The following is a 26,445-nucleotide window of genomic DNA, read 5'->3' on the forward strand; positions in this document are numbered from 1 at the left end:
AAAGGGAAAAGAAGCAGGCTTCAAGTGAAAAGATAGGCCTTTACTGAAATACAAATGTGAACAGGCACAAAAATAAGGAGGCTGCTAAGAACCACATCCAAAGCAATGTTTTTTATACACTTCCAAACGCGTCATTTCATTTCACCGAAGGATCACACAGCAACCTCATGTCAAATAGTTGCAACCCACGCCATAGAGCCGTAAAGGAAAAGCTTGCTAATTATCCATCCTGCGGATCAAAACTGGGTTGCTGTTTTCCCCCGTCCTGCTGCTCAGCTGGCAAGCGCAGCAGGTTCGCCGCTTCTGCGATGCTCACACGGGGGAACGTTTCTAGCCCAAAGCAAGCCGTTTGCACAGCCGGCTCCTGGCCAGAATTTGCAGGCGAGCGCTTTAACCCTCCACCCCACCTCGCACCGCTCCTAAGTGTCATGCAAATAAATATCAGGGAAGAGAGGGAGAAAACCGCCCAGCGCGCAAATGTAAGCGCTGCTACTATTGGCCGGTGCAGAGGGCGAGGAGGACCGGTGTCATTTCGCCGCGTTGCATCACGCGCCCCCGGGCCTCGAGCAAAGGAGCCCGCCCACTCCGAGGCGAATTTGGCCGGCAAAGGGAGGGAAGGAAGGAGGCTCGCTCGGCTCCGCGGCTTCGATTGGCTCCGGGAGGCGGGCTGGGCCCTGCCTCGATAGGGCAGGAGAGCTGTCACACTCCTCGCCGGATCGAGTTTCTCGCCTTTTACGCACGGCCATTGCGCGCAGGGAAATATTTGGAGAATTCGCCGGGGAGAAGTGTGTCGACTGCTGGTTGCCACTGCTTTTTCCTCCTCCTCCTCCTCCTCCTCCTCCTCCTCTTTGCACGGGTGGAGTGCTCTGGTCCAGCGGGAGAGGCAGGACCGGCCGCCTTGCTACGCATCTCCTCGAGGGCAAGCCTTGCCAGGTAACAAGAGAAAGCTCGCGCCTTCGCCAGTTGCTCGCTTGCTTCCCATTCAGCTTTCTTGCATTGCTTGCGCTTCACAGGAAGCTACGGGAGGCGGCTGGAAGGTTGCAATTCTCTGCCGCCGCCGCCACCTCGCGTTGGCGCGCAGAAGGAACGTTTCCAAGCCGCCGTTCGTCCCCTATGCTATGCATCTTTCCAGGGCTTTCCGCCGAGGCGTCCTCTTGGCGCTCAGTTTTTGGCGTGGACATGCCCTGTCTGCTAAGGAAGAGGATGGGTTTCCCCACTTCTCTTAATTTTGGGTTTTGTTGCGCGCTCGGTTGACAGGCTTGGCTTGCAAGCCTCGACCCATTTTCTCCAGGGTTGTCCCAAATTGCATGAATGGGGTAGGGAGAGGCTGCAGCGAACTGCTTGCAGGCCGAATTTGAATACAGTACTTGCTTGTGGAAAAGAGCCTGGCTGAACAGAGTCAATGAGGCGGCAAATGTGCTTGGGACTGTATCGCTCGACGGCTACACATGTTTCCGCCTAAAAACGTGGAGCGTTCCTCGATGCTCCAGTTTTAAAGTACCTAGGACGACCATGTCAGGATCTGACTGAGGGCAGATCCAAGACTAATATTCTGTATCCTTCAGTTGCAAAAAAATACAATTATTTTTAATTACATAGCATTTTCAAGTGTTCAGGGCCCTTTTGAAGCACAGAGCTGTAAGGGACACCCAGGGTCATCCAGTCCAGCCCCCCTTCAATGCAGTTTCCACAACAACCCTGCGAGGTAAGTCAGCATTATTCTTACCCATAGAGAGCCGAGGTCGAGGGAGTGCCTTTGCCTAAATTCACGCCGTGAATACATGGCAGGGGCGAAATTTGAACCGGGTAGCTCTTTAGCCACTTATGATTCAGCTACTCCGGCTGCTGGTTTCCATGGCAGCTGATAGGCAGAGAGATACATTGCCTTTGAACCTGGACGTTCCATTTTAGTTGCCACGAGTAATAACTGTTTATAGATCCCCATAAATTTTATCTGCTCATTCTGCCGCCGCCCCCCTCACCTGGCCACTAGTTTAAGTTCTTAACTGTAGTGGGTAGCTTGCCATTTAGAGACATGTGATCCAGCCCTTCACCTTGCATTCCTCCTTCCTGATTATTATTTTTTAAAGACACATCACTCCCAGTTCGTTTGTTGCGCCTTTAAACCTGCAGGCTGCTCCTTTGCGCTTGCCTTAAAGCAAGAAAACGGGCTCGTCATCTTGCTGTCTTTTCTCCAGGGGAAACATATGTGGGTGGTTCTCCCCCCCCCCTTTATTTTGCACAGTTTTCTATTTGCCGCTTCGCCTGCAATAGAATCGCGCGAGGTGGAACTTGCGGCGGCCCTTCCTTCCGGGTCTCGCGTTCACAGTCGCGTTTCTCCTTAAGGCGATGTTCGGTGCACACGAGGGTGCCTGTTTCTAGAAGAATCGTATGGAAGGAAGCCGTTGGCGGCAGCAGCAGCAACAGCTTCCTCCAGCGCTCTCGGCTGGCTGCGGTGCAAATGGCGCTTGCTTGCCAGGAACTCGAACAGGGAGGCGGGCTGGGCTGGTGCAGACGGAGCTGCGCAACAGCGGCGGCGAATGTTGGAAACCGCCGGGTTCTAGAACGCGAGCCCGGGGAATTCCAATTTGGAACGCAGCTGAAGCCGCTGGAAGAACGCCTGCTGTTCCTCTCGCGGGGGGAAGGGAGGAGAGGCGTGGCTCGGCTTTCTCTCTCTCTCTCGCCTTCTCTCTTTACACGCAAGAAGGCGGTGTCTTCGCTCTGGTGGAAGAGAAAATTTTCCAACTTCCATGACGCAACCGATACGCCCATGGTGCCCTCCTAGTGGTGCAGCAAAATAATAATAATTGCTAGCGCATTTGCAAAACTAACCATGATCCAGGGGATGCGTTCAAATTGAATGGGGCACCGCGTGTTGAGATGCCTGCATTGGCCTCCATGACCCTCGGGGGGTTTCTTCCGAGTCTGATTCCTTTTGCTATTCGTGGAAGCAGAGACACACCCCTGCGCCGACGTCAGGAGTTGTGCCCGCCTCAGTTAGGACCCCCTCTCCAATATCTCTCCCCGGAGACCTCTGGAGTTGCTCCTCCTTGTAGCCTATTGACCTGCTTTCTCCTAAATCTGTCAGTAGTGCCAATGAGAAGTTGCTTCCATAGGCCAAGCCCTGGGCAGCTTTGTGGACCCTGCTCAAAGGAAGAGGGCAGATAAATGGCCTGGGAGGGATGATAGTAGTGAAGCCAGCCCTCTCAGGGAATGTGTTGCCTGCCCCACCCCCACCCCTTTGCATTTTATTTAAGGGCCCACCAAAATCTGGAACCAGCTCTGAATCTTTGCTTGAGACCTTTTGTGTAGGGGATCCGAGCACTCAAAGTAATTTGCTGTGGGCGGGAAAGTGGATTTCTCCCTTTGTCCATTGCCATTCCAAAGTGTTCTGGATTGACCTTTGAGACCTTACTTGAAAGTAAGTATCACAGCTATCTGCCAATCACCCATTCCCACCACCCTTCTGAGTAATACCCCTCCCCACCTTCTCACTATATAGAAAGGTCCGGTGACTTCTGTTTCAGTGTATCTGAAGAAGTGTGCATGCACACGAAAGCTCATACCTAGAACAACTTAGTTGGTCTTTAAGGTGCTACTGGAAGGAATTTTTTTATTTTGTTTTGACAATGGCAGACCAACACGGATACCTATCTGTTACTTGAAAGTAGTATTAGACAGGGAGGTCTTTTTCGTATGGTGGCTCCATGTTTTTCAAACTCTTTGCCTAGACAGGTAGGTAGGTGTTATGTATTGAAGTTCTCACCCTGGCCAAAAGGAGTATCATGTAGATAGTTTTCACTCAGGTCCACGTCACTTATTTTAGGCGGGAAACCCTGGGTTGTTGCTGCTACAATGTTGACAGCCGGCTGCCTATAAAAGCAGGCCTGCTGAGCTGTTTGCTGTTCAGTTCTGTTCCAGCTTACGAATAAAGAGCTGCTTTGGAGAAATCACTGTGTCGTCTGCTATGTTTACCCACAACTTAACAGTATGGCTCTTATCTTTTTGCCATTTAATAAGACCTTGAGGATTCCCTGCTTCTCTCCCCCCCCCATTGTTTTTAGTTGGTATTTATTTTAGTTGTTTGGTATTTAACTGCTACTTTTAAAATTCTTTGTTTTGCTGCATTTGCTGCATACTTTCCCGTGCTTATTTAATGTTTTATTGCTGCTATAACCTGCTTAGATGTCTTAGTGTGATTTTTTCAAATTGCACTTTTATGGCTTGCAAATTGCCCTGCGGGTGAGTTTTGTGTTTTTATATCCTGCGAGTCACCTTGGTTAATCCCGAAAAGTGGCTTGTATAAGAATCTAAACAAATTAAAGTTTATGTCCAAATGCTCAAAGGCAGGCTTCCTCAAACTCGGCCCTCCAGATGTTGCTTGGCAGGGGGTTGGACTCGATGGCCCTTGTGGTCTCTTCCAACTCTATGATTCTATGATTCTATGATGTTTTTGGCCTACAACTCCCACAATCCCTAGCTAGCAGGACCCAGTGGTCAGGGATGATGGGAATTGTAGTCACAGAACATCTGGAGGGCCAAATTTGAGAAAGCCTGCTCAGAGGTCTCTTCTCTCCACCCTGCCCCATTTGATCCTTGCCAACAACTGGAAGGTAGGTTAGGCTGCAAGAGAGGAACCAATCAAAAGTCACTGAGTGAGCTGGAATGGGAATTTCAACCCAGGACATTCTGCTTTTCAGTTGGCATATTTCAGAAAGTGTTGATAAGGTAGATTTGCCTTTAAATGCAAACTGAATCAAATTCCTCCTGCCTTCTTAAGCGGATTGTAATCTCTTGTTGCCAGTTGGCATTGAATGCACTAATCCTGCTGGTCCCATTGCAGGGCTGAGAAAATAAAGTACCCACGAGCCAGCATTAGATGTGTTAGTGACTGCTTTGTACAGTTACAGATAGGTAGCCGTGTTGGTCTGCCATGGTCAAAACAAAATAAAAAAAAATTCCTTCCAGTAGCACCTTAAAGACCAACTGAGTTAGTTCTAGGTATGAGCTTTCGTGTGCATGCACACTTCTTCAGATACACTGAAACAGAAGTCACCGGACCTTTCTATATAGTGAGAAGGTGGGGAGGGGTATTACTCAGAAGGGTGGTGGGAATGGGTGATTGGCAGATAGCTGCGATGAGCCTGTTGACGACTCTTAACGACTGCAATAGGTCTAACAGGAAAAAGCAAGGGGTGAGAAGGTGAAAAATGGCTTTGTCATGTATAATGAGATAAGAATCAGAGCCTGCAATAAACCCAGATGCCAACTTTGCTGCCACATACACCCGGACAACACCATTACTGGCCCCAACAACATCACACATACCATCTCGGGACTATTTAATTGCTCATCGTCTAACATTGTGTATGCCATAAAATGCCAACAGTGTCCTTCAGCTCTCTATATTGGACAAACAGGCCAGACCTTACGCCAAAGAATAAATGGACATAAATCCGACATCAGGAACCACAAGACAGAAAAACCAGTAGGAGAACACTTCAATCTCCCAGGACATTCTATACAAGATCTCAAAGTAGCTGTTCTATTACAAAGGAATTTCAGAAATAGACTGGAAAGAGAAGCTGCTGAATTGCAACTTATCACCAAACTTAAAACTATGGAGAGACCTGGTTTGAATAAAGACATTGGATTCTTATCTCATTATACATGACAAAGCCATTTTTCACCTTCTCACCCCTTGCTTTTTCCTGTTAGACCTATTGCAGTCATTAAGAGTCGTCAACAGGCTCATCGCAGCTATCTGCCAATCACCCATTCCCACCACCCTTCTGAGTAATACCCCTCCCCACCTTCTCACTATATAGAAAGGTCCGGTGACTTCTGTTTCAGTGTATCTGAAGAAGTGTGCATGCACACGAAAGCTCATACCTAGAACTAACTCAGTTGGTCTTTAAGGTGCTACTGGAAGGAATTTTTTTTTATTTTGTTTTGCTTTGTACAGGTTTGACTTTGAACACAAGCAAGCATCACATAGGCAATTGTGACTTGCCCAGCCCATAAACCCTGTGCAAGACATCCTATTGTTTGGCTGGTCTTGAATCAAGATCCTGCAGCAGTGACAGCCAGGTAAATCCTTAGAAGTGCATGAGTTGCTCAGCTTTACATGCGAGTATGTTCTTAACTTGGGGCTTAAAGCTATATATAGCTTGCAGGATTCAATTTATTGAGAGAGTCCAAAAGCCTGGTAACTACAGTGGTACCTCAGATTGCATACGCTTCAGGTTGCATACGCTTCAGGTTACAGACTCCACTAACCCAGAAACAGTGCGTTAGGTTAAGAACTTTGCTTCAGGATAAGAACAGAAATTGTGCTCCGGCAGCAGCAGGAGGCCCCATTAGCTAAAGTGGTGCTTCAGGTTAAGAACAGTTTCAGGTTAAGAACAGACCTCTGGTACTTAACCCGAGGTACCACTGTATGCAGATTATGTGGAAAGCTATGTCTTTAAACAGGTGATGGGGCAAGGGACTTCAAAGGGAAGTTATTTTGCACCTCCCCCTTCCCAGGAGTGCAGTTTTTCTTACAGCAGTTATCCACACATTTATACACCCTGTAGGTCCAGCCTTTTCTCAGCCTTGAGTCCCCCAGATGTTGTTGGACTACAACTCCCATCATCCCATCATGGTGACTGGGAGCGACCACCGAGACCTCATAACACTGGTCTTGAAAGACCTACATTGGCTCCCAGTACGTTTCCGAGCACAGTTCAAAGTGTTGGTGCTTTAAAGCCCTAAATGGCCTCGGCCACTCCCATCGTTCAGACATCTGAAGGCAGCCCTGTTTAGGGAAGTTTTTAATGTTTGGTGTTTTAGTCATAGTGGGTTTTTAATCTTTGTTGGAAGCCGCCCAGAGTGGCTGGGGAAGCCCAGCCAGATGGGCAGGGTACAAACAATAAATTATTATTATTATTATCCCTAGCTAGCAGGACCGGCAGTCAGGGATGATGGGAGTTGTAGTCCTCCCAACATTTGGGGTCCAGGATTGAGAAAAGGCTGCTCCTAGTCACTGTGAGGTTTTTTGAAGCTTAGAGGGAGTGATCCAAATTTCTGCACTGTAGAAAATTTCCTGGTTTCAAAGAATTTACATAAGCAATGCCTTGTAGCTTTTGGCTGCACTCTGAAACAAGGTCATTCCTCTATAATCTTCCCACCTCAGCTTGTGTGAAAAAAACTTCCGCTGAACCTGTTTTAACCCTTCAGGCACTGCTGGGTGTTTACACACCTTTGCTGAAACATTCCTCTGAGCAGTAGGTGGAAAATTCCACCACTACCACCGAGCCAAAATCCCCAGTGGTAGGATCAGTTTCCTTTGGAAATAGGTCAGAACACTTAAAGGTAAAATTGTGATTTTTTGGTATTGGCTCTGATCACATTGGTGAACTTCTGGGACTCAGTAACCCGCCCCCCCCCCCAGTAATATTCGCTTTCTGCAGTTATTTGACTTGTTTCCCCTCTGCTGCTGATTCCTGATCCTTGTGTCTTCCCTTCCTTTTGCTTGTTCCTAAGCAGCAGGCGCGGGTGGCGCTGTGGTTTAAACCACAGAGCCTAGGGGTTGCCGATCAGAAGGTCGGAGGTTTGAATCCCTGCAATGGGGTGAGGTCGAATGTTCGAATCCCCGTGACGGTGTGATCTCCCGTTGCTCGGTCCCTGCTCCTGCCAACCTAGCAGTTCAAAAGCACGAAGTGCAAGTAGATAAATAGGTACCACTCTGGCGGGAAGGTAAATGGCGTTTCCGTACGCTGCTCTGATTCGCCAGAAGTGGCTTAGTCATGCTGGCCACATGACCCGGAAGCTGTACGCCGGCTCCCTCGGCCAGTAAAGCGAGATGAGCACCGCAACCCCAGAGTCGTCCGCAACTGGACATAATGGTCAGGGGTCCCTTTACCCTTAAACAGCATAGGCAAATGTGCTCCTTTAGGAAGGCATAGCCCCCCCCAATGAAAGTTCCTAAGATGGAGCAACTTCATTTAAAAATTAATATGTTTATATAGGCCACTTTTTCTTCCAGGGAGCCGATTCTTGTAGTTGGTATTCAACAACATCTGGAGGGGTGGCAGGTTGTTTATCCCAACGCTGAAGGCACTCTAGTGTCTGTATTGGGAATTATATTGGCCGGGTGGGGGCAGGGGCGGTGGATGAATGACTGAGTTCATCTTTAGAATTTTCTCCAACTGGAAAACTACCTGCGAGACCATCTCAGATTGCTGCACTACCAGAAGAGGGAGGGCTTAGAAAGACGAAAGGTGGAGTTGCAACTCTTGCTTCCCCTTGGGGGACTGTGTAGTCTGGTGCCATTACAGGTCCAGACCTTTATATAAATAAATGTTGGCACAGCAACAGCGCTGGCTCAGTTACCTCTTGCCCTGTGTCCAACAGAAAAGATCTCCATACTTACCCCTGCAATCATTATGAGTGTAGAGGTTGAGGTTTCTATTACCTTTTCATTCTGCCCTTATTCAGAGTAGCTGTTCTTTTCTTCATCCCATTTTATCCTTTCACTTGCTAACGCTGTAATTTAGAAAGTGACCAGCCCCAGGACTACTTATCAATTTTCTGGGGGGAAGATTTGAATCTGGGTCTTCGTGTGGAGATGACACAGAGGGTTGTAGCATTCCTGAGCTAGAAAACACAGAACACCTTTTTTTAAAAAAAGGTTTGTGTTGGGGCTGAGGGTGGTATAACGTTGAGTTCCGAACTCGCATCCCCGTGTGAAATCACCGTATTTTTCGCTCTATAAGACGCACCAGACCACAAGACGCACCTAGTTTTTGGAAGAGGAAAACAAACAAAAAAAGAAAAAGAAAAGAAAAAATTCTGAATCTCAGAAGCCAGAACAGCAAGAGGGATCATTGTGCAGTGAAAGCAGCAATCCCTCTTGCTGTTCTGGCTTTTGTGATAGCTGCGTAGCCTGCATTCACTCCATAAGACACACACACATTTCCCCTTACTTTTTAGGAGGGAAAAGTGAGTCTTCTAGAGCAAAAAATACAGTATATTCTCAGAACCATACTAGCTAACTGAAATTGGAAGTCTTGACTGACTGCCACTAGTAGCCAACTTGGGCTCATTCTGTGGAACTCTACAAGTGTCACATAGTGTTACAGTGGTGCCCCGCAAGATGAACGCCTCGCAAGACGGAAAACCCGCTAGATGAAAGGGTTTTCCGTTTTGGAGGCGCTTCGCAAAACGAATTTCCTATGGGCTTGCTTCGCAAGACAGAAATGTCTTGCGAGTTCCTGCGGATTTTTTTCCCCTCCCCCCCTTTTTCTAAGCCGCTTATCTGCTTATCCGCTAAGCCGCTAATAGTGCTAATCCGCTAAGCCGTCAATGGGCTTGCTTCGCAAGACAAAAAAAACGCTAGACGAAGAGACTCGCGGAACGGATTCTTTTCGTCTTGCGAGGCACCACTGTAATTTTGCATAGGTAAGGAGTCATTCTCTTGGCCTGGCAGCACTGTACTTTTGGAACTCCCTGCCAGTTGACATGAAGCAAGCGCCATCGCTACATTTTACTAGATGCCTGCTGAAAATATTCTCTTTCAGCTGGCCTATCCAGAAACATAATCTGGTTCAAAGAATCATATGGAAGGGACCACTAGGGTCTTCTCAACCAGCCCCCTGCAATGCAGGAATCCTTGAACCCATGACCCCAGGTCTACCAGCTGAGCAATTCCAGCAGTCAATATGGTTACAATATGGTTTCATTGTTTTTAGATGAGTTTAATAGTCTTTAATAATAGTCTTTGGTGACTGGGAGTGGCTGCCGAGACCATATAAAACTGGTCTTGAAAGACCTACATTGGCTCCCAGTACGTTTCCGAGCACAATTCAAAGTGTTGGTGCTGACCTTTAAAGCCCTAAACGGCCTCAGTCCAGTATATCTGAAGGAGCATCTCCTCCCCCATCGTTCTGCCCTGACACTGAGGTCCAGCTCCGAGGGCCTTCTGGCGGTTCCCTCACTGCAAGACGTGAGGTTACAGGGAACCAGGCAGAGGGCCTTCTCGGTAGTGGCGCCCGCCCTGTGGAACGCCCTCCCATCAGATGTGAAAGCGATAAACAACTACCTGACATTCCCTGTTCAGGGAAGTTTTTAACGTGTGATATTTTACTGTATTTTTGGTTTCTATGGAAGCTGCCCAGAGTGGCTGGGGAAACCCAGCCAGATGGGCGGGGTACAAATACATTATTACTATTATTATTATTATGACATTTTAAACAAGTTGTAAGTATATTCTTGATTGTATTTTTTAAAATCACAGATGTGTTTGCTGCCCTGGGCTCCTTTGCGAAGGAAAGGCAGGATATACATTTAATTTTTGTCGTTTAGTCGTGTCTAACTCTTCGTGACCCCATGGACCAGAGCACGCCAGGCACTCCTGTCTTCCACTGCCACCCGCAGTTTGGCCAAACTCATGTTTGTAGCTTCGAGAACACTGTCCATCCATCTTGTCCTCTGTCGTCCCCTTCTCCTTGTGCCCTCCATCTTTCCCAACATCAGGGGCTTTTCCAGGGAGTCTTCTCTTCTCATGAGGTGGCCAAAGTATTGGAGCCTCAGCTTCAGGATCTGTCCTTCCAGTGAGCACTCAGGGCTGATATCCTTCAGAATGGATAGGTTTGATCTTCTTGCAGTCCATGGGACTCTCAAGAAAATTAAGTAAATAAACATAACATTCACTCACCTGTCTTATTCTAACTCTAGGTTCAGTATTGTTGATGTGAACGGAGCCTTATTTCAGTGCAAATGCTGGGCGTTTGCAGTCTGATTTCTTTTTGGTGAATGTGAGTTAAACATCAATGAGAAGGAAAAATGCTCAGCTGTGACCGGCCCATGCCTGTGGTGCATTTGACTATCAAAACTCAAAGAGCAAACATGCATTTCATTAGCTGGGAGTTGACATTTGATAGGGTACACTGAAATGAGTTTCCTTTGCTTTCATTCAGCTTTGATTGAAAAGAAAGGAAAGACGTGTCTGGCACGCAGGAGTCTTAAAACTGGGTTGCTGAGTCACGGGAACAACCTGGTCCAGCAAGAAAACTGCTAGCACATTTGCAAAGCTAAGTAGGGTCCAGTGCTGTTTCAAGTTGGATAGGGGGCTGTGTGTTGAGATTGGGATTGTACGAATGACCCCCAGGCGGTGCACTTTCCCCCGGCTGCTAATATGTCCTAACTCCGTAGAAAACATCAAGACAAACTTTCTTTTTTGTTTCCCCTCCCTAGACCAGATCTCTTTATATTGGGGATATTCTGAGACCCGCTTCCCACGGTTCTCTTCTCCGCCCCAACACCCGCGGATCCCAAGTTATGTCCACTGCTCTAATTAATCTGGTTAGAAACGGAGGCCACCAGGTGAGGAGGAGAGCACTGCTGACATCGCGCCTGTTGCAAGACGACAAGCGGGCGGCGGCTATTTGCCCTAGCTCCACCAGCGTACGCCGGACATCTCGCTTCGACTTGGACGGCAGCGGCCGCCCGGCCACGTGGGACTCCTTCGGGATCTGGGACAACCGCATCGATGAGCCCATCCTCCTCCCACCAAGCATAAAATATGGGAAGCCCATCCCCAAAGTCAGCCTCTCCAAGGTGGGCTGCGCCAGCCACATTGGGAAGCGGAAGGAAAACGAAGACCGCTTTGATTACGCCCAGCTGACCGACGAGGTCCTGTATTTTGCCGTCTACGATGGGCACGGTGGGGTGGCGGTAGCAGACTTCTGCCATAAGCACATGCAGGGATTCATCCAGTGAGTACATGAATTCTCCTTGGGGTTTTTTTTTTAATTATAGTGGGGTAGAGGATATTGCAAGGGCCGCGGGTGGCGCTGTGGGTTAAACCACAGAGCCTAGGACTTGCCGATCAGAAGGTCGGCGGTTCAAATCCCCGATACGGGGTGAGCTCCCGTTGCTCGGTCTCTGCTCCTGCCAACCTAGCAGTTTGAAAGCACGTCAAAGTGCAAGTAGATAAATAGGTACCTCTCCGGCGGGAAGGTAAACGGCATTTCCGTGCGCTGCTCTGGTTCGCCAGAAGCGGCTTAGTCATGCTGGCCACATGACCCGGAAGCTGTATGCCAGCTGCCTCGGCCAGTAAAGCGAGATGAGCACCGCAACCCCAGAGTCGGCCATGACTGGACCTAATGGTCAGGGGTCCCTTTACCTTTACCTAGAGGATATTGCACAGTTGAGTAGGAGAAACATCTTGATGTGTATAAGCTAGGCACCCAAGGGCACCTTAAACCGAGAATGGGGCCTTCTCTGCAGTGGCTCCTTGTTTGTGGAATGCTCTCCCCAGGGAAGTTTGCCTGGCGCCTTCGTTATACACCTTTAGGCGCCAGGCAAAAATGTTCCTTTTTAACCAGGCCTTTGGTTGATCTGATTTACATCCTATGCCCTTTTAAAATATGGCTCTTTTTGGGGAGGGGTGTTATCGGGTTGTTGTTTTTCTTTTGATTATGTATTTTGTGGTTTTATATCTTGATTTTATTCTGTGAACCACCCTGAGACCCCCCAGGTATAGGACAGTATAGGAATTCAATTAATAATAATAATAATAAACCGAGGTTACAGTCTCCACAACAGAATGTCTTCGCCCGGCAGGTTGGATGAGATGATGTTCAGGGTCCCTTCCAAATTTGATTCTATGATCTCAGCTACATTGCTTGGCTGTAGCCTGCTCTTACAACACTTCATTTGTCCCACTAGGCAAGAAGGATAAACACACACAGTGGAAATGGAATTAACTATGCACTAAGATGAGCACGCAACCCTAGAGTCGGCCACGACTGGACCTAATGGTCAGGGGTCCCGTTACCTTTTTAAGGCAGTGGTTCTCAAACTCTGGTCTGAGTTCTGTTTGGGTGGCTTGTGGAATGGCTGCAGCACAGTCAATATACCTGTACCCACACCCTGCACTTACTTTCCTTGATGGGATAATTGAGGACTAAGATGCCCAGCAAAGGAGTCCATGATTCACATGAGTCAGCTGGCTTGATGGAGATGACAGCCATCAACCTGGTGCCGAGAGATCTCCACGTAGTTGCAGTTGGACCCACACCAGTAGCAAAAGGCACCAGGCGTCCTGGGGAATTTCAATCAGTGGTTCAGAGCAGTTCAGTGGTGGGATCGGTTATCTGGGGTCTGAGGATGTCTGAGTGCTTGTAGTAAGTAAGTAAAGATACATATATATACACCCCGTCCTCCCCGGCCAAGACCGGGCTCAGGGCGGCTAACATCAAATATCAAATACATTAAAACAAAATCAAACGATTAAAATACAGCTTAAAAATTAGAATCAGGATAAAATTAAATGACTGACCACAAATTACAACCATAGGGGTCGGGAACCTCAAGTATTCATCAGGGCCAGCTATCCATGTTGGTCCCACATGAGCCGATAAAAGAGCCAAAGAGGTAACTTACAGGGTCCCATAGATGGGGGATCAAACTGGGCCCGGACCGAAGGCCAGGCGGAACAGCTCCGTCTTGCAGGCCCTGCGGAAGGATGTCAAGTTCTGCAGGGTGCTGGTCTCCTGCGATAGTGTTCCACCAGGCTGGGGCCAAAGCCGAAAAGGCCTTGGCCCTTGTTGAAGCCAGTTTAACCTCCTTCAGGCCCGGGACCTCCAAGATATTATTATTTGAGGACCATAAGGTCCTCCATGGGGCATACCAGGAGAGGTAGTCCTGTAAGTATGAGGGTCCTGGGCCATATAGGGCTTTAGAGGTTAAAATAGCGGTTCTCAACCTGTGGGTTCCCAGATGTTGTTGGACTACAACTCCCATCACCCCTAGCTAGCAAGGCCAGAGCTCAGGGATGATGGGAGTTGTAGTCCAGCAACATCTGGGGACCCACAGGTTGCAAACCGCTGGGTTAAAACCTGGTAGGAGGTCTTCAGACAAAGGCTGGACTACTGGGGTGGTCTAGCTCTGGATTTCCTCCAGTGAGCAGACAGTAGAGCTGTTTATTTATATATATATTGATTGAACATAAACTCTGCCCTTCATCCAAGGGTCACAGGGCAGTTAACAGCATAAAAACACAAAAATACGCACAACATAAAAGCAAACGAAGTTATAGGCTAGATGGCCTATGACAGTGTTCACCAATCTGCTGTCCTTATATGAACGGAGGAAGCTGCCTTATATATTGGTCTGTGTAGCTCTGCATCATTCCACTGGCTAGCAGTGGCCTTCCAGGGTTTCAGGTATACCTGTCTCTCCCAGCCCTACCTGGAGATGTCAGTGATTGAACCTGGGACCTGCCCCATAGGCCTTCCAGCTCTGCTGAAGGAAGCTGTCCCAAATGTCTGAAGGACAGCTGATTGGTGAAGGCTGGTCTACAAGATTCCCTCCAGCTGTATATGACGGCACCAGTTGCCTACCCATGAGAAGGCCAGGGGGATGATATTGGTGCTTTTGCAGCTACCGCCACTTTTATCTCAGTAGCTGATGTTAGAGGGTTTCTTGGATTGGAGCTTTTGCACTGCCTTCCTTGGGGATAATTTCAAGACTCTCCCTTCCTTGCTTTTTTCCAGAGGCTTTCTCACTGAGGAGCAGAACATGGAATTGGTATTGATGAAAGCGTTTTTAGAAATAGACAAAGCATACGCCAGGCATGCTCAGTTGTCTGCGGATGGTAAGTAAGAACCTTGTTTCCGTTCAGCCGTAAAAGACAGGAGAAAAAGAAATTCATGTGGCAACCACTGTTTTTTCTATTGAAAGTTGAGGCTAGCAGTTGTAGAGAGAGAACGCCAAGTAAAATATAGAAGGACTTGCTAAAATCCTGTTTTTACAAGGTTAGCATGGCTTCATAAGCCTGTGCTGCTTAAAATAATTCAAAGAAATTATTTGAAATGTTACCTTCAGGCAGATTTGTCCACAGCTGATTTTCCACCGCGAGACTATACACAAGTTTCTGTGTAACTCAGTGGGACTTAAGTTTTGAAAAGGTACGTTGAGCTGTTGAGCTAAAATGACTGGGATCTAGAAGGTTGCGATGAACAAAAACGTATTTCCATTTGTTAAAAAATCTCTGTGTTGATGCACTGACCTCCGCTTAAAAGAGGTGATGTTGGCTAATGTCATTGGCATGGACTAAGCAATTTAAGGCTAGGCTATAGTCTTACTTAAAAGCAAGGGCCATTGATCTTCAGTACCTTCACATAATAGCGGTTGGACTGATGGGGTGCCAATTCTATGTTAAATGCAAGGTGACAAAAAAGAGACAAATACAGCTTCACTATCCAACTTACTCAGGTTTTTAAATTAAGTGGAGACAGGCCTGCAATGTTGTTGGCCTCATGTTATGGCTTAGGCTGTAGATAACTTGATGAAAAGAAGCACACACGCCAATGCGCTTTTCTATCACCTTTTGATAACTGTCCCAAACACAACATCTAGCTTGATGGTAGAACACATTTTTACATGAAGCAGACCCTGGCTCTTCCCATTATGATGGGGAAGACTCCTGTCTGACACCCTGGAGAGAGACTGCTGGCTTATAAGAAAATATTAAGATCAACCTTAGGTCTGATGTTCCAGTACAGCTTCATAAGTTCATCCTTGGTGGCTCTTTGCATCTTGCTTTCTTATAAAATATAACATGCCTGCCAGCCCAATGCCTAATCTCGTTCTCTTGCTAATGTATTGTTTAGTTTTACGTGGATTAATTATTATTGCTCACCAAATTAAATAGATACTTCTTGATGCAAAAATATATTAAATGACAGCAATTTTTGTCTCGTGTATATCACTATAAGCAATCTTAATGAAAGCATTTGTTTAGCTTAGTATCCTTCTTGGATGGAGGACATATTGCATAGCCAGCAAGGACACTTCTACAGATCTAGCCTACAATTCTGCCCATATTCTGTTGAGACTAAGCCTTTGAACCCAATGTGACTTGCTTATGAGAAAGTATGCTTGGGATTGGGCCGCATGGTTACGATCATAGAATTGTAGAGTTGGAAGCGATACTGAGGCCAACCCCTTGCAATGCAGGAATCTCAACACGTGGTCTCTCATCCAGTTTGAAACCATACCGGACCCTGCTTAGCTTTGCAAATGTACTAGCAGTTTTATTGCTGCCTATACATCAGTGATGGTGAACCTCTGGCCCACGGGGCCTAATTACACCTCGCAAGCAGTTTTGTTCAAACTATGCCTACCTGCCCCACACAATCAGAAATTTAAAATATGTTCCTGGGCCGTGAATTTACAGATGCTTTATTAGACTTGTAGTTAATGCACTATTTGGGTAGTCTTAGAGTCTTGTTTTATAATGTTGATTTAGTAATGACAGTATAGTTACTAATAAAAAAAAGGTGTGGTGTAATTTTTGTTTCCTCGTCTTAAGAAGTTGCCAATCAAAACCATGATTTTTAAATTCTTTAATATGTTAACCTGCAACACTGAAGAAGTGAAAGAGCTGCAGAAACATGCCTGTTTTTATGTTCAGATTTGTAATTGTGACACCAAACTTGGATGCATTTGCTACATTTATATACCAGGCCGTTGCTCTGAAGTGAACAGGAATTATGCCTTGCATGTGTCCTACTCACTCTAGTGTGGCTGTGCAACTAAATTCCCAGGGAATTGTACTTATAGTCTACTGGAGATGGTGGTCTTTTAATTTTAAAATTGGTTGGAGCACAGTAGCCACAGTGCCCTTTAAAGTATACATCTTTGCCTAATGCAAATAGTTGGGACTTTTGGACAAATAACAGCTAGGCAAATGTATAAGTGGGTTTTACTCAGTTAAAAACTAGAAGCCGAAAAACAACCCACCCCACTATTTCCCCCCTCCCCGGAGATTGATTATCTTTGCCCAGGACAGATGTGCACAGTGCAACTAATAAAACTGCTTATTTGGCTAGGCTCCTTTGGGGATTTTATAAAATGTTCCTTTAAAATGCCTTTTTGGAACTGTGCAATTCCAAACTTCATAATCCCTAGCCGAGTGTTTGAACAGCAGGAGGTGTGCAGATGGATTGGCTTAATAACCAAGCCATGGTTGCTATCAGAGACGGATGCGTAATAAAATTGGGTGCAATAATATACCCCCATAACATTTCTAAGCAGAGCCCTTGAGTTAAGAGGGAATGCTTTGCTCTCTTTTGCAGCTCTGATCATCTCAAGTGTTGTAGGTTTCCTCTCTTTACTTTGAGCAAAATTCCTGGGTGAATTTCCTATTTGCCTCTGTGTACATGTTATTTATGGCAGACACTGTACCTGACCAACAGCTCTAGAATTGGAGGCCCGGGACTCTATGCTGGGCTTCAGTGGAAAGAGAGATCTGTGGTCCCAGGTGAAGGAGTCTGGCGGGTTCCTAGCCGGGACCAACGGAAGGTTCCCACAACCACTTTGTCACATTAGTTGTGACGACATGCTCTAAAAGGTGCCCAGTGAGTGTTAAGATACCTCTTGAAAGATTTTAGATGATAATATGTCTGTAGTAATATAATTTCTGTAGCTGTCTAGGAAGCAAACAAATTTTCGTTTTGTTTTAAAATAAGTTAATTTGTGTTCTGAGCCAATGTGTTTTTATGCTGCTAGATACCTTTGGAATAAATGGTGGCAAACGACTAGTGACTTTATGAATAGTATGATTCCTTGATTTTGGAACTGCAATACCGCTTGCGGAACAAATCCACCTATTTGCATTTTTTTTTTCTTTTTACATTCTCTCATCATTCCAGTGAAACTTGGAAAGGACTCCTGTACAAACTTCAGTTGATATGAATGCATTGCCCAGCTTGTGGCAATTTAGGCAGAGGTGGGCAACCTGTGGCTGTGAGTGATGTCGGACTCCAATTCTTGTTCATCCCAGGAAACATGGCTAATGGTCAGGCATGATGGGAGTTGTGGTCTGGCATCATCTGATCCTAATGGTTCTTCCCATTCTATACATTTTACTTTTAAAGCACATTCAAAACAGGTTCTTTCCCTCAAAGAATTCTGGGTACTGTAGCTTTCCACGCGCAGAGTTAGTTCCCAGCAACCCTTGACAAACCACAGTGCCCAGAATTCTTTGAGGGAACGAATATGCTTTGAAAGTATGGTGTGTACACAGCTTAGTCCACTCATTGTTTTGATCACTGTCCTCTGGACAGTTCGTCAACGTCCGCCTTAAAATGTGGCACCCACAACTGGGCATGGTACTCCTGGAAGCAAAGCTTAGGAAGAAAAAACATAGGGCTTCCCACAAAGTTTCACTATTCATTTAGGAAGTGGAAGAGAATGTTAAATTGAGGGCTGTGTTATTTCTTAGTGCTGAGTAGCTCAGGCTTTTAGGATCTACCTATCCAACAGGATAAGAGGTCAATTACTTTAACTCCTTTTGCATAGGCTATCTTGGAAGTTACTTTGCGCTCACTCCTGAGTGCTTTTAGTTATGACCCTGGGATTCGCTGCCACACCCTCAGACTTTGGGTGTGTGCATACACACAAATCTCAGTGTGGTTTTTGGAGAGGGGCTGTAGATTGCTCACCCCAAAAAGCCATGTTGTCAGGCTCTTAACACTGTGCAAGAGGAGCAAAGCTGTGCCTCTTTTCTGGTTTTGGGTGGCAAGATCACGCCAGCCTCTTACTACGGGGTTTCAGGGAAGGCGTTGCCTTTCAGAGAAGTGATGCTAAGGTAATGTTTGGTTACAGTTGCACATCCAAAAATGTGTAACTTACGTTTCCTTAATTTTATGGCCGTAAAAATAAAATAGCAATGTCTGATAATTCCCATCCCAAACGAAGTCCGAAACTACCCTGGCGTTTGTGCTTTCCAAGGGCGGAAAAACAAACCCATTGATTCAATATGTCCTGCCACTGTACATTTGTATCTGATGTCTCGGGGTTCATTATGGGATGGGTGCTCTGATTCATGAGGTTTTTCACCTGACGTCATTGCCATCAGACAGCTGCCAGCCCAGCCTGCATCCCCTCCCCCCCAAAAAAACCTTTTAATCTGGATTCGGCCTTTTTCAAGGAAATCCAACAAGTTAAAGAAAAAAGGCCTATTGCAAACATCCCCCCTGAACTCGGTGACCCATTTGTCATATTAAACCCCCATCTAAAAGCACCCATAATAGTCTCTTCCTGAAGTGGCGCTGCAGTTCGAAAAGCAAGGAATTGAATTGGGACGAGGGAGGTGGGGGAACTAGAGGTGGCCTTCAAAATTTAGAGGGGAGTTGAGAAAGAAGGCAAAAACTAGCTCAACCTTTTACGCCTTGCTGTGCTTTATTCATGTTGCTACTTAAAACAGGTATCTTACGAGCAATGCTAAAAAGTGTGGTTTGCCCCTCTCCGTTTCATGTGTAGTGCTTCTCCTTACTTAAGCACCTGCTTTGGAGTGTGCGGGAATGTTATTCAGGCGGACCTAGAAGTAAGACGCACACCCAAGTCCATGAGGTGTACGTCCAAAACACAAATAATACCAGGCTGAATGTGCTATAATGTCATGGCCACATTCAGCTTTCTGTGGTTAGAGGGTTGGACTTAAGGCATGAGACCAGGGACTTGGCTATACAGCTGCAAATGCAGCATTTTTAGTGCATTTTATTTGCATTATACAAATTTGACACTACATGGTCATGGTGAGCTTATGGCAAATTCAATATATTTTTCCAATTTTTTTTTAAAAAGCATTTTTATGTGTCTATATTCCACCCAGGGCTCAAATCCCCACTCATCTATTAAGCTCCCTGGGTGACCTCAGGCCAGTCACTCACTTTCAGCCTGACCTACCTCACAGGGTTCTTGTGGGTATAAAATGGGGAGGAAGAGAAGCCATGTATATCACCTTGAACTCTTTGGAGTAAAGGTGGGATATGAATGCAAGGAAATAAATAAATTTCCTAATGATACAAAACATCCAAGAAGAGATGGGAGGAAGGGGGGAAATTATTCCATCAAAAATTGTTGGGCAATCTTACAAGGGCAGTTTTCAACAGCTGCTCAGCGAGCTCTTTGCAGTAAGAATACCTGTTTTAATTCATGACAGTATTGCCTAGTTTAGATTCCTCTTCTGTTGCTGTCCTTTTGTTTTCCTATCTAACGTCTCCATTCTGTGGTGCTTCCACTTCACAACAAGGCTTGATGCATTTCTGTTCTCCCCCCGCCCCTCAGGTGTTCAGTTTGCCTTTATTATTTATTATTTTATTTTATAATGCATGTCAGCCTTTCATCCGTAGATCTCATGGTGGTTCACAACAAAGAAATACAGTATAAAAACACTTTTAAGTTTGTGATTAAAAACAAGAACAAAAATACACGAACCAGTAACTCTCCTCTCCCCTTTATTAAAAAATTGTCATAGATTCTCTTGGCATTTCAGTTCAGGGGCAAAAATAGGCATAACTCAGGACCTGACGCCAGTGTTAGGAACTCGGGTCTATAAGTTGGGCACCATATGGGTCCATAAACCAGGGTCACACGCACCCAGCGGAATGCATGGCTGCCATTTTGGGACAAGGTGGCTTGAAAGTCCTATTTTTCAGTATGACTTTTTGGTTGCTGGTGTGACCTGGAAGTGTCTCCGGACAGCGCTGGCCCCCGGCCTCTTAAGTGAGATGGGCGCACAACCCTAGAGTCGGACACGACTGGCCCGTACGGGCAGGGGTACCTTTACCTTTACCTTATTCATTCTGATAAAACACAATGGATAATGGCAGATAGGCAGGTGTGAAATGCGCCTGGTGAATTTCGAACGCCTGATCGCCGCCTTCTCATACCTTTCATAACTGGCTTAGTTCTCCTGTATCTGTACCCAAAAAGGAAACTGATCCAGCACCAAGCAGCTTTGCTACTGAGCACCCGGGAGTAAGGAAGAAGACTTTCCCACTACTTTTAGAACTTCAGCACTCGTAAAGAACATGCCAGTTTAATTAAACTACTTCAGAAAGCTACTGTGTATGGACATTTGTTTAAGGCTCAGTAAAGGTAAAGGGACCCCTGACCATTAGGTCCAGTCGCAGACGACTCTGGGGTTGCGGCGCTCATCTCGCTTTATTGGCCGAGGGAGCTGGCGTACAGCTTCCAGGTCTTGTGGCCAGCATGACTAAGCCGCTTCTGGAGAACCAGAGCAGCGCACGGAAACACCGTTTACCTTCCCGCCGCAGTGGTACCTATTTATCTACTTGCACTTTGTGCTTTCGAACTGCTAGGTTGGCAGGAGCAGGGACCAAGCAACAGGAGCTCACCCCGTCACGGGGATTCGAAGCGCCAACCTTCTGATTGGCAAGCCCTAGTCTCTGTGGTTTAACCCACAGCGCCACCCGCGTCCCTTTTAAGGTTCTGTTTTACTAGTTCAAGAATAGATGAGAACTCGCCACAGACTTCACCCAGCCCAAGCACCAACATGCCACATTTTCTCCCCACTGCATGGAGTCTTGTTGTCAAAACATTGCTGCTTTGTGTGCATGTCCCCCACGTTGCTTGTTTCTTGTCTTTGTAGCTTTAGCTATACAGCAGTGACTCTTTACGGGTGGTTAAAGTTTTTTAAGTTGAGTGGCAGCTTCTTGTGTGGTGCTCAGGCCTTGACCGCCTCTCCTTGCATGACGTTTTGTAGCCACCTTGCTGAACGCCGGGACCACAGCGACAGTGGCCTTGTTGCGCGATGGGATTGAGCTGGTTGTGGCCAGTGTTGGAGACAGCCGCGCCCTTCTGTGTCGCAAGGGGAAAGCCATGAAACTGACCATCGACCACACTCCGGAAAGAAAGGATGAGAAGGAAAGGTACTTTCGCCAGAAGCCTTGGGCTGGAGTTGTTGTTGTTGTTTTTCTGGGGGGGTGGAATGTAAAATTTGTATCCCTTGCAAAGACTGCTAAGGAATGAACACGAGCGGCTGTGGGCAGATATAATAATAATAATAATAATAATAATAATAATAATAATAATAATAATTTATTATTTGTACCCCACCCATCTGGCTGGGTTTCCCATAAAGACCAAAAATACACTAAGCTCTTTCACAGCCAAGCTGTGGTTGGCGTCGCTTGCATAAATCGGTCGTGCTAATTGCTTGGATATGTACGACCATAGTGAACGTTCCATCCTCTCTTCCTTTCCTACTTTGTGTGTTTGCGCATGCGAAGAATCAAGAAAACCGGTGGTTTCATAGTCTGGAACAGCCTGGGACAGCCCCACGTAAACGGCAGGCTTGCAATGACCCGCAGCATAGGAGATTTGGACCTTAAGAAATACGGTGTCATAGCGGAACCAGAGACAAAACGGGTCCAGGTAAGAGGCTGAGCACCTTCCTTTTCTACACCCTGACCTCATTTTCTTGTAAAGATGGCACAGCACTAAATAGCTGGCACTGCTACCATTCCTTAGAAGTGTTTCCCACTACCACTGCTCTTTCAGACTGTGGTACCCAGGCAGACCCTGCTATGCCCTGGTCTATACAGTATTTGGAACTGGGGGGGGGTGGTTTCCTACCTAATTTATTTTTTTCAACAAAGCATTTGTGCATTGGATAGCATACAGAATGTGTGTGTCAATAAAGCCACTTTTGCAGAGTTGCCAAGTGCCAGGGAGATGCATTTTTGGATATTTAGCTATGCATCTCGGAATCTTTTCTTCCCTTGAGGCCTAGCTGGCTTTGAGAGGGATGTTGGGAGAGCCACTACAGTGGTGCCTCGCAAGACGAAATTAATCCGTTCCATGAGGCTCTCCGTATAGCGTTTTTTTCTTCTTGCGAAGCAAGCCCATTGACAGCTTAGCGGATTAGCGCTATTAGCGGTTTAGCGGATCAGCTGATAAGCGGCTTATCAGCGGATCAGCTGATAAGCGGCTTAGGGCTTAGGAAAAGGGGGAAAAAGGGGGAAAAACCCCGCAGGAACTCGCAAGACATTTTCGTCTTGCAAAGCAAGCCCATAGGGAAATTTGTTTTGCGAAGCGCCTCCAAAACGGAAAACCCTTTCGTCTAGTGGGTTTTCCGTCTTGCGAGGCGTTCGTCTTGCGGGGCACCACTGTACTGATGTCTGTTCCTGGCCAGTATTACTCACTTTCCCTTATAGGGTTAATGAGGGTGAGCCAGAGAGAGAGAGAAAAAGATCGGAATGCTGCCTATGTTAAAAGTATTTGCCCTCCCTCTAATGGTTAACTTGGCAGGTGAGGGCCAGCAGGATTGTAGCATAACTGGGGCCGCTGAGAAGGAAACTCAAAATTTTGCAGTAGTACAGTGGTACCTCAGGTTACAGACGCTTCAGGTTACAGACTCCGCTAACCCAGAAATAGTACCTCGGGTTAAGAACTTTGCTTCAGGATGAGAACAGAAATCGCGTGGCAGCAGTGGGAGGTCCCATTAGCTAAAATGGTACTTCGGGTTAAGAATAATTTCAGGTTAAGAACGGACCTCCAGAACAAATTAAGTTCTTTGCCCGAGGTACTACTGTATAAAAAATATACTAGATGCCCCCATCCCAAAACAAAATAGCCCTATGAAGACTGAACATGGTTGGCCACAGAATGCAAAGTGTGGGGTTTGGGGGGGGGGAGGAGGGGTAATATAAAACTAGAGGGAAGGGTAATGAAATTGAGGTTCATGGAAAGAGGGGGCTGATGGAACCCTGAAGAGGACCACGCCGCACCGCAACACTTAGTTGCAGCTCTCACTTGTGGATTTGTATCACTACAGAAATCTGGGCATTTGGCATACTTTTGTTTGTGTGGCGTGTCATTTCAGTTGCACCATGCGAGCGACAGCTTCCTGGTCCTTACCACAGACGGCATCAACTTCATGGTGAACAGCCAAGAAATCTGTGACTTCGTTAGCCAGTGTCACGATCCCACGGAAGCAGCTCACCTTGTAACCGAGCAGGTAGGCGTTTCTGCCTTTCCAATGCAGAAAACACCACCACTGTCCAGTTTTGAGCAAAGCCAGTTAAGTCTGCTTGATTCTTTTTGGGTGGAACAACCTCCTACAAACTAGTGATGAGACAGCACAGGTTGTTAAAAGTATATGGCGGTTGTGTTCCTGCAAGGAAAATTCTCCCATTTGATTTTATTGTCTTCAACAGCTAATTGGAAGTTGCTGGTGTAACTCAGACACAGCACTTTCCTTTCAGTTGTGCCCTTGCTCAAGGACAGCAGGGGCCCACAGTCTTGCTTCACTGTCGGATATAAAGAGTTGCTTTTGGAAAGCAGATGCTGAAAAAGTCAACAGAACTGCTGCTGCAACTGTTTACCTGCTGGGAACTGTTCTCTTACTCAAACCGAGAAGATACTAATTTTGAACAACGCAGGCAGTCAATGGATGTATTTTCTACCATATCTAGTCAGCTGGAATCCAAAAAAATAAATCCATACACGACTGTCTGCATTATTTTATTTCCCCCCCAAAATCTGAAGATCACTGTTCCCCACATTTATTGATAGTGTAACTTAGGAGTAACTGATGTGGGGCTCACTTGGATGCTACTGGACTCCAGCTCCCATCAGCCCTAGCCAGCATTGCCAATGGTCAGAGGTTGTAGGAACTGCAGCTGTGTTAAGCTGGGTATACAGTGTGGTGGCATCCAGCTGATGATGATCAAAACTGTATTTATATTTTTTACCATTATCATGATTGTTACTAAACAGTATCCACTCCGTGTTAAAACTTCTGTGGGCTGTTCTCTCTCCTTCCACACCACCCTGTGATGCTATTGCCCCATGTTGAAATTCACAGACTTCTAAAAAGGTCCAGCATGCAGAAATGTGCAGTGGGTGAAATTTGTGGGTAGCTTTTGTATCAACACCCTTATCAATCCGTTCCTGTTTATTAATAGTCACAGACTTCGGTTTCCAGAAAGTATGTACTGATAACAAGATTAGGTTCAGATCCTGATTTTAGTAGTTTGTAAAACAGACCACCTGAGCGCAAGGTACTTTATGGATTGCCCAGTTTGACTGATCCATCTAAGTCCCTTTTATTTCTCTCCTGCTCGTCATTCACAATTGGGAAACTTGTGTATATATGCATACATTTCCTCTTTTGGCAGAAGTGGATAAAATTTGAAGGCGGGGTAAGCCCTCCAGTGTAGGCAAAGTCTGCCAAATCACAGGCAATGAAGTCCAATTGCTTTTGCGCCTTTGGGAGGTGCTTGGAGTGGGAGGCTATAATGTAGCCACAATTTTGGGGGGTGGAACTTCCCTTGAATTTGAATTATCTGTGGAATACATTAGATGCTTGTGGACACCAGTTCCCACCAGCCTCAGGCAATATGGCCAACGATTGGGGTGATGGGAATTGTATTCCAGCAACACTGGGCAGGTCACAGTTTCCCCTGATTTTGGTAGGATTTCAAAACTCCAGATTGCCTGCATCAATTCTTAGTTGAAAGAATACAGCCAAACAGGGTGAAGGGCTAAAGCTTTGTGCCTTTTGCAATCTCTCCCTCAGGCCATACAGTATGGAACGGAAGATAACAGCACTGCCATTGTCGTGCCGTTTGGAGCCTGGGGCAAATACAAGAACTCTGAGGTCAACTTCTCATTCAGCCGGAGCTTTGCCTCGAGCGGGAGATGGGCCTGAGTCACTGCTGCTACAAGATGTGGACTGGACTGTCCTGTAGGAGGCCTCGCAAGGCAGAGAGCAGATCTGTAGATAGTTGCGTCCATCTCTCTCTCTCCCAGCACCTCGTGCTTTCTGCCTGGGTAGAAAACCATCGTTAACTTGATGTTGCCTCTTTAACAAACACGTCTGCTACTGCTTAATCTCAGAGCCAGCGATTTCCGCCCCCTCCATCCAACGTAGATAATTCTGTCTGGTTCTTTGGCACAGACAAGATGCTGGCTCTCTGCACCTGGGTGACACACCCTCTGAAGGGGTTTTTAACCAAGTGTTTCTTATGCACAGCGTATGTTTTTAGAGGATGAGAGAGAGAGAGCGAAGAGGCCAAAGGGGCTCTCTTAATTTGCACAGTGCGAAAGGGAGCAAGCGCACAAGGAGAGAAAAGGTGGCATTTCATCTTCTCCGCTCTCACAAGTCTTTCCTTCCCTACTTACAGAAGTAAGAGAAAGCCAGGAGATTCGGAGGCAATGTGGCTGGCTGTGCTTGGCTTTGCTCAGCCTGCTGGCACCAGGTTAACCACCAAAGCTGACTTTGGTTTTGGTTAGTCCAGTTCTGGAGAGAAAGGGATCTTGGTCTCGGGGCTAAGACTCCGTGCAGTGGAAGGCAAACAGCAAATATCAGCTGTGTGTATGTGTGTAATGTCCTGTCCTTAAGTCCAATTTCTCATAAGCAGAATGTGGCTTTTACACTTGGGCTGAAGCCCATGTCTATTCCTCTGTCTGTGGGTTTATAATTGGAGAACCACGCTGTAACCCTCAAGGCAGAAGTGGACACAACACTAACAGGGATAGTGGCAATCGTCACATTGATTCCGAAAGGCGGAAGCAATGTAGGTTTTCTGTATTTATTTGTTTTTTCTTTAAATATACCAATACTAAGTAATCCCCCTT

At 46.5% G+C, this 26,445-nt stretch overlaps 1 protein-coding gene across 4 annotated transcripts; it reads left to right on the forward strand.

Annotated features, from left to right (window-relative positions):
* Positions 1-596: 596 nt before the first annotated feature.
* On the forward strand, positions 597-26,445 carry PPM1K (protein phosphatase, Mg2+/Mn2+ dependent 1K). 4 transcript variants are annotated; one of them, XM_081877079.1, is made up of 7 exons: positions 597-933; positions 11,239-11,759; positions 14,544-14,644; positions 21,566-21,731; positions 22,092-22,236; positions 23,687-23,821; positions 25,385-26,445. In XM_081877079.1, the coding sequence occupies exons 2-7, from the start codon at positions 11,323-11,325 to the stop codon at positions 25,514-25,516; spliced, it is 1,116 nt and encodes a 371-aa protein (XP_081733205.1). In that variant the 5' UTR covers positions 597-933; positions 11,239-11,322; the 3' UTR covers positions 25,517-26,445. The 4 variants fall into 4 exon arrangements, with proteins under 4 accessions (XP_081733205.1, XP_081733203.1, XP_081733202.1 ...); XM_081877077.1 differs by lacking the exon at positions 597-933 and adding an exon at positions 6,005-6,090; XM_081877076.1 differs by lacking the exon at positions 597-933 and adding an exon at positions 6,079-6,133.

Source organism: Podarcis erhardii (genome assembly GCF_964252035.2).
Source record: "Podarcis erhardii genome assembly, chromosome: 9".
Classification (NCBI taxonomy): domain Eukaryota; kingdom Metazoa; phylum Chordata; class Lepidosauria; order Squamata; family Lacertidae; genus Podarcis; species Podarcis erhardii.

Coding starts and splice junctions, on each gene's coding strand:
- PPM1K (XM_081877076.1), top strand. Junction 11,760..14,543: donor CACATGCAGGGATTCATCCA/GTGAGTACATGA, acceptor GCTTTTTTCCAG/AGGCTTTCTCACTGAGGAGC. Junction 21,732..22,091: donor AGAAAGGATGAGAAGGAAAG/GTACTTTCGCCA, acceptor GCGCATGCGAAG/AATCAAGAAAACCGGTGGTT.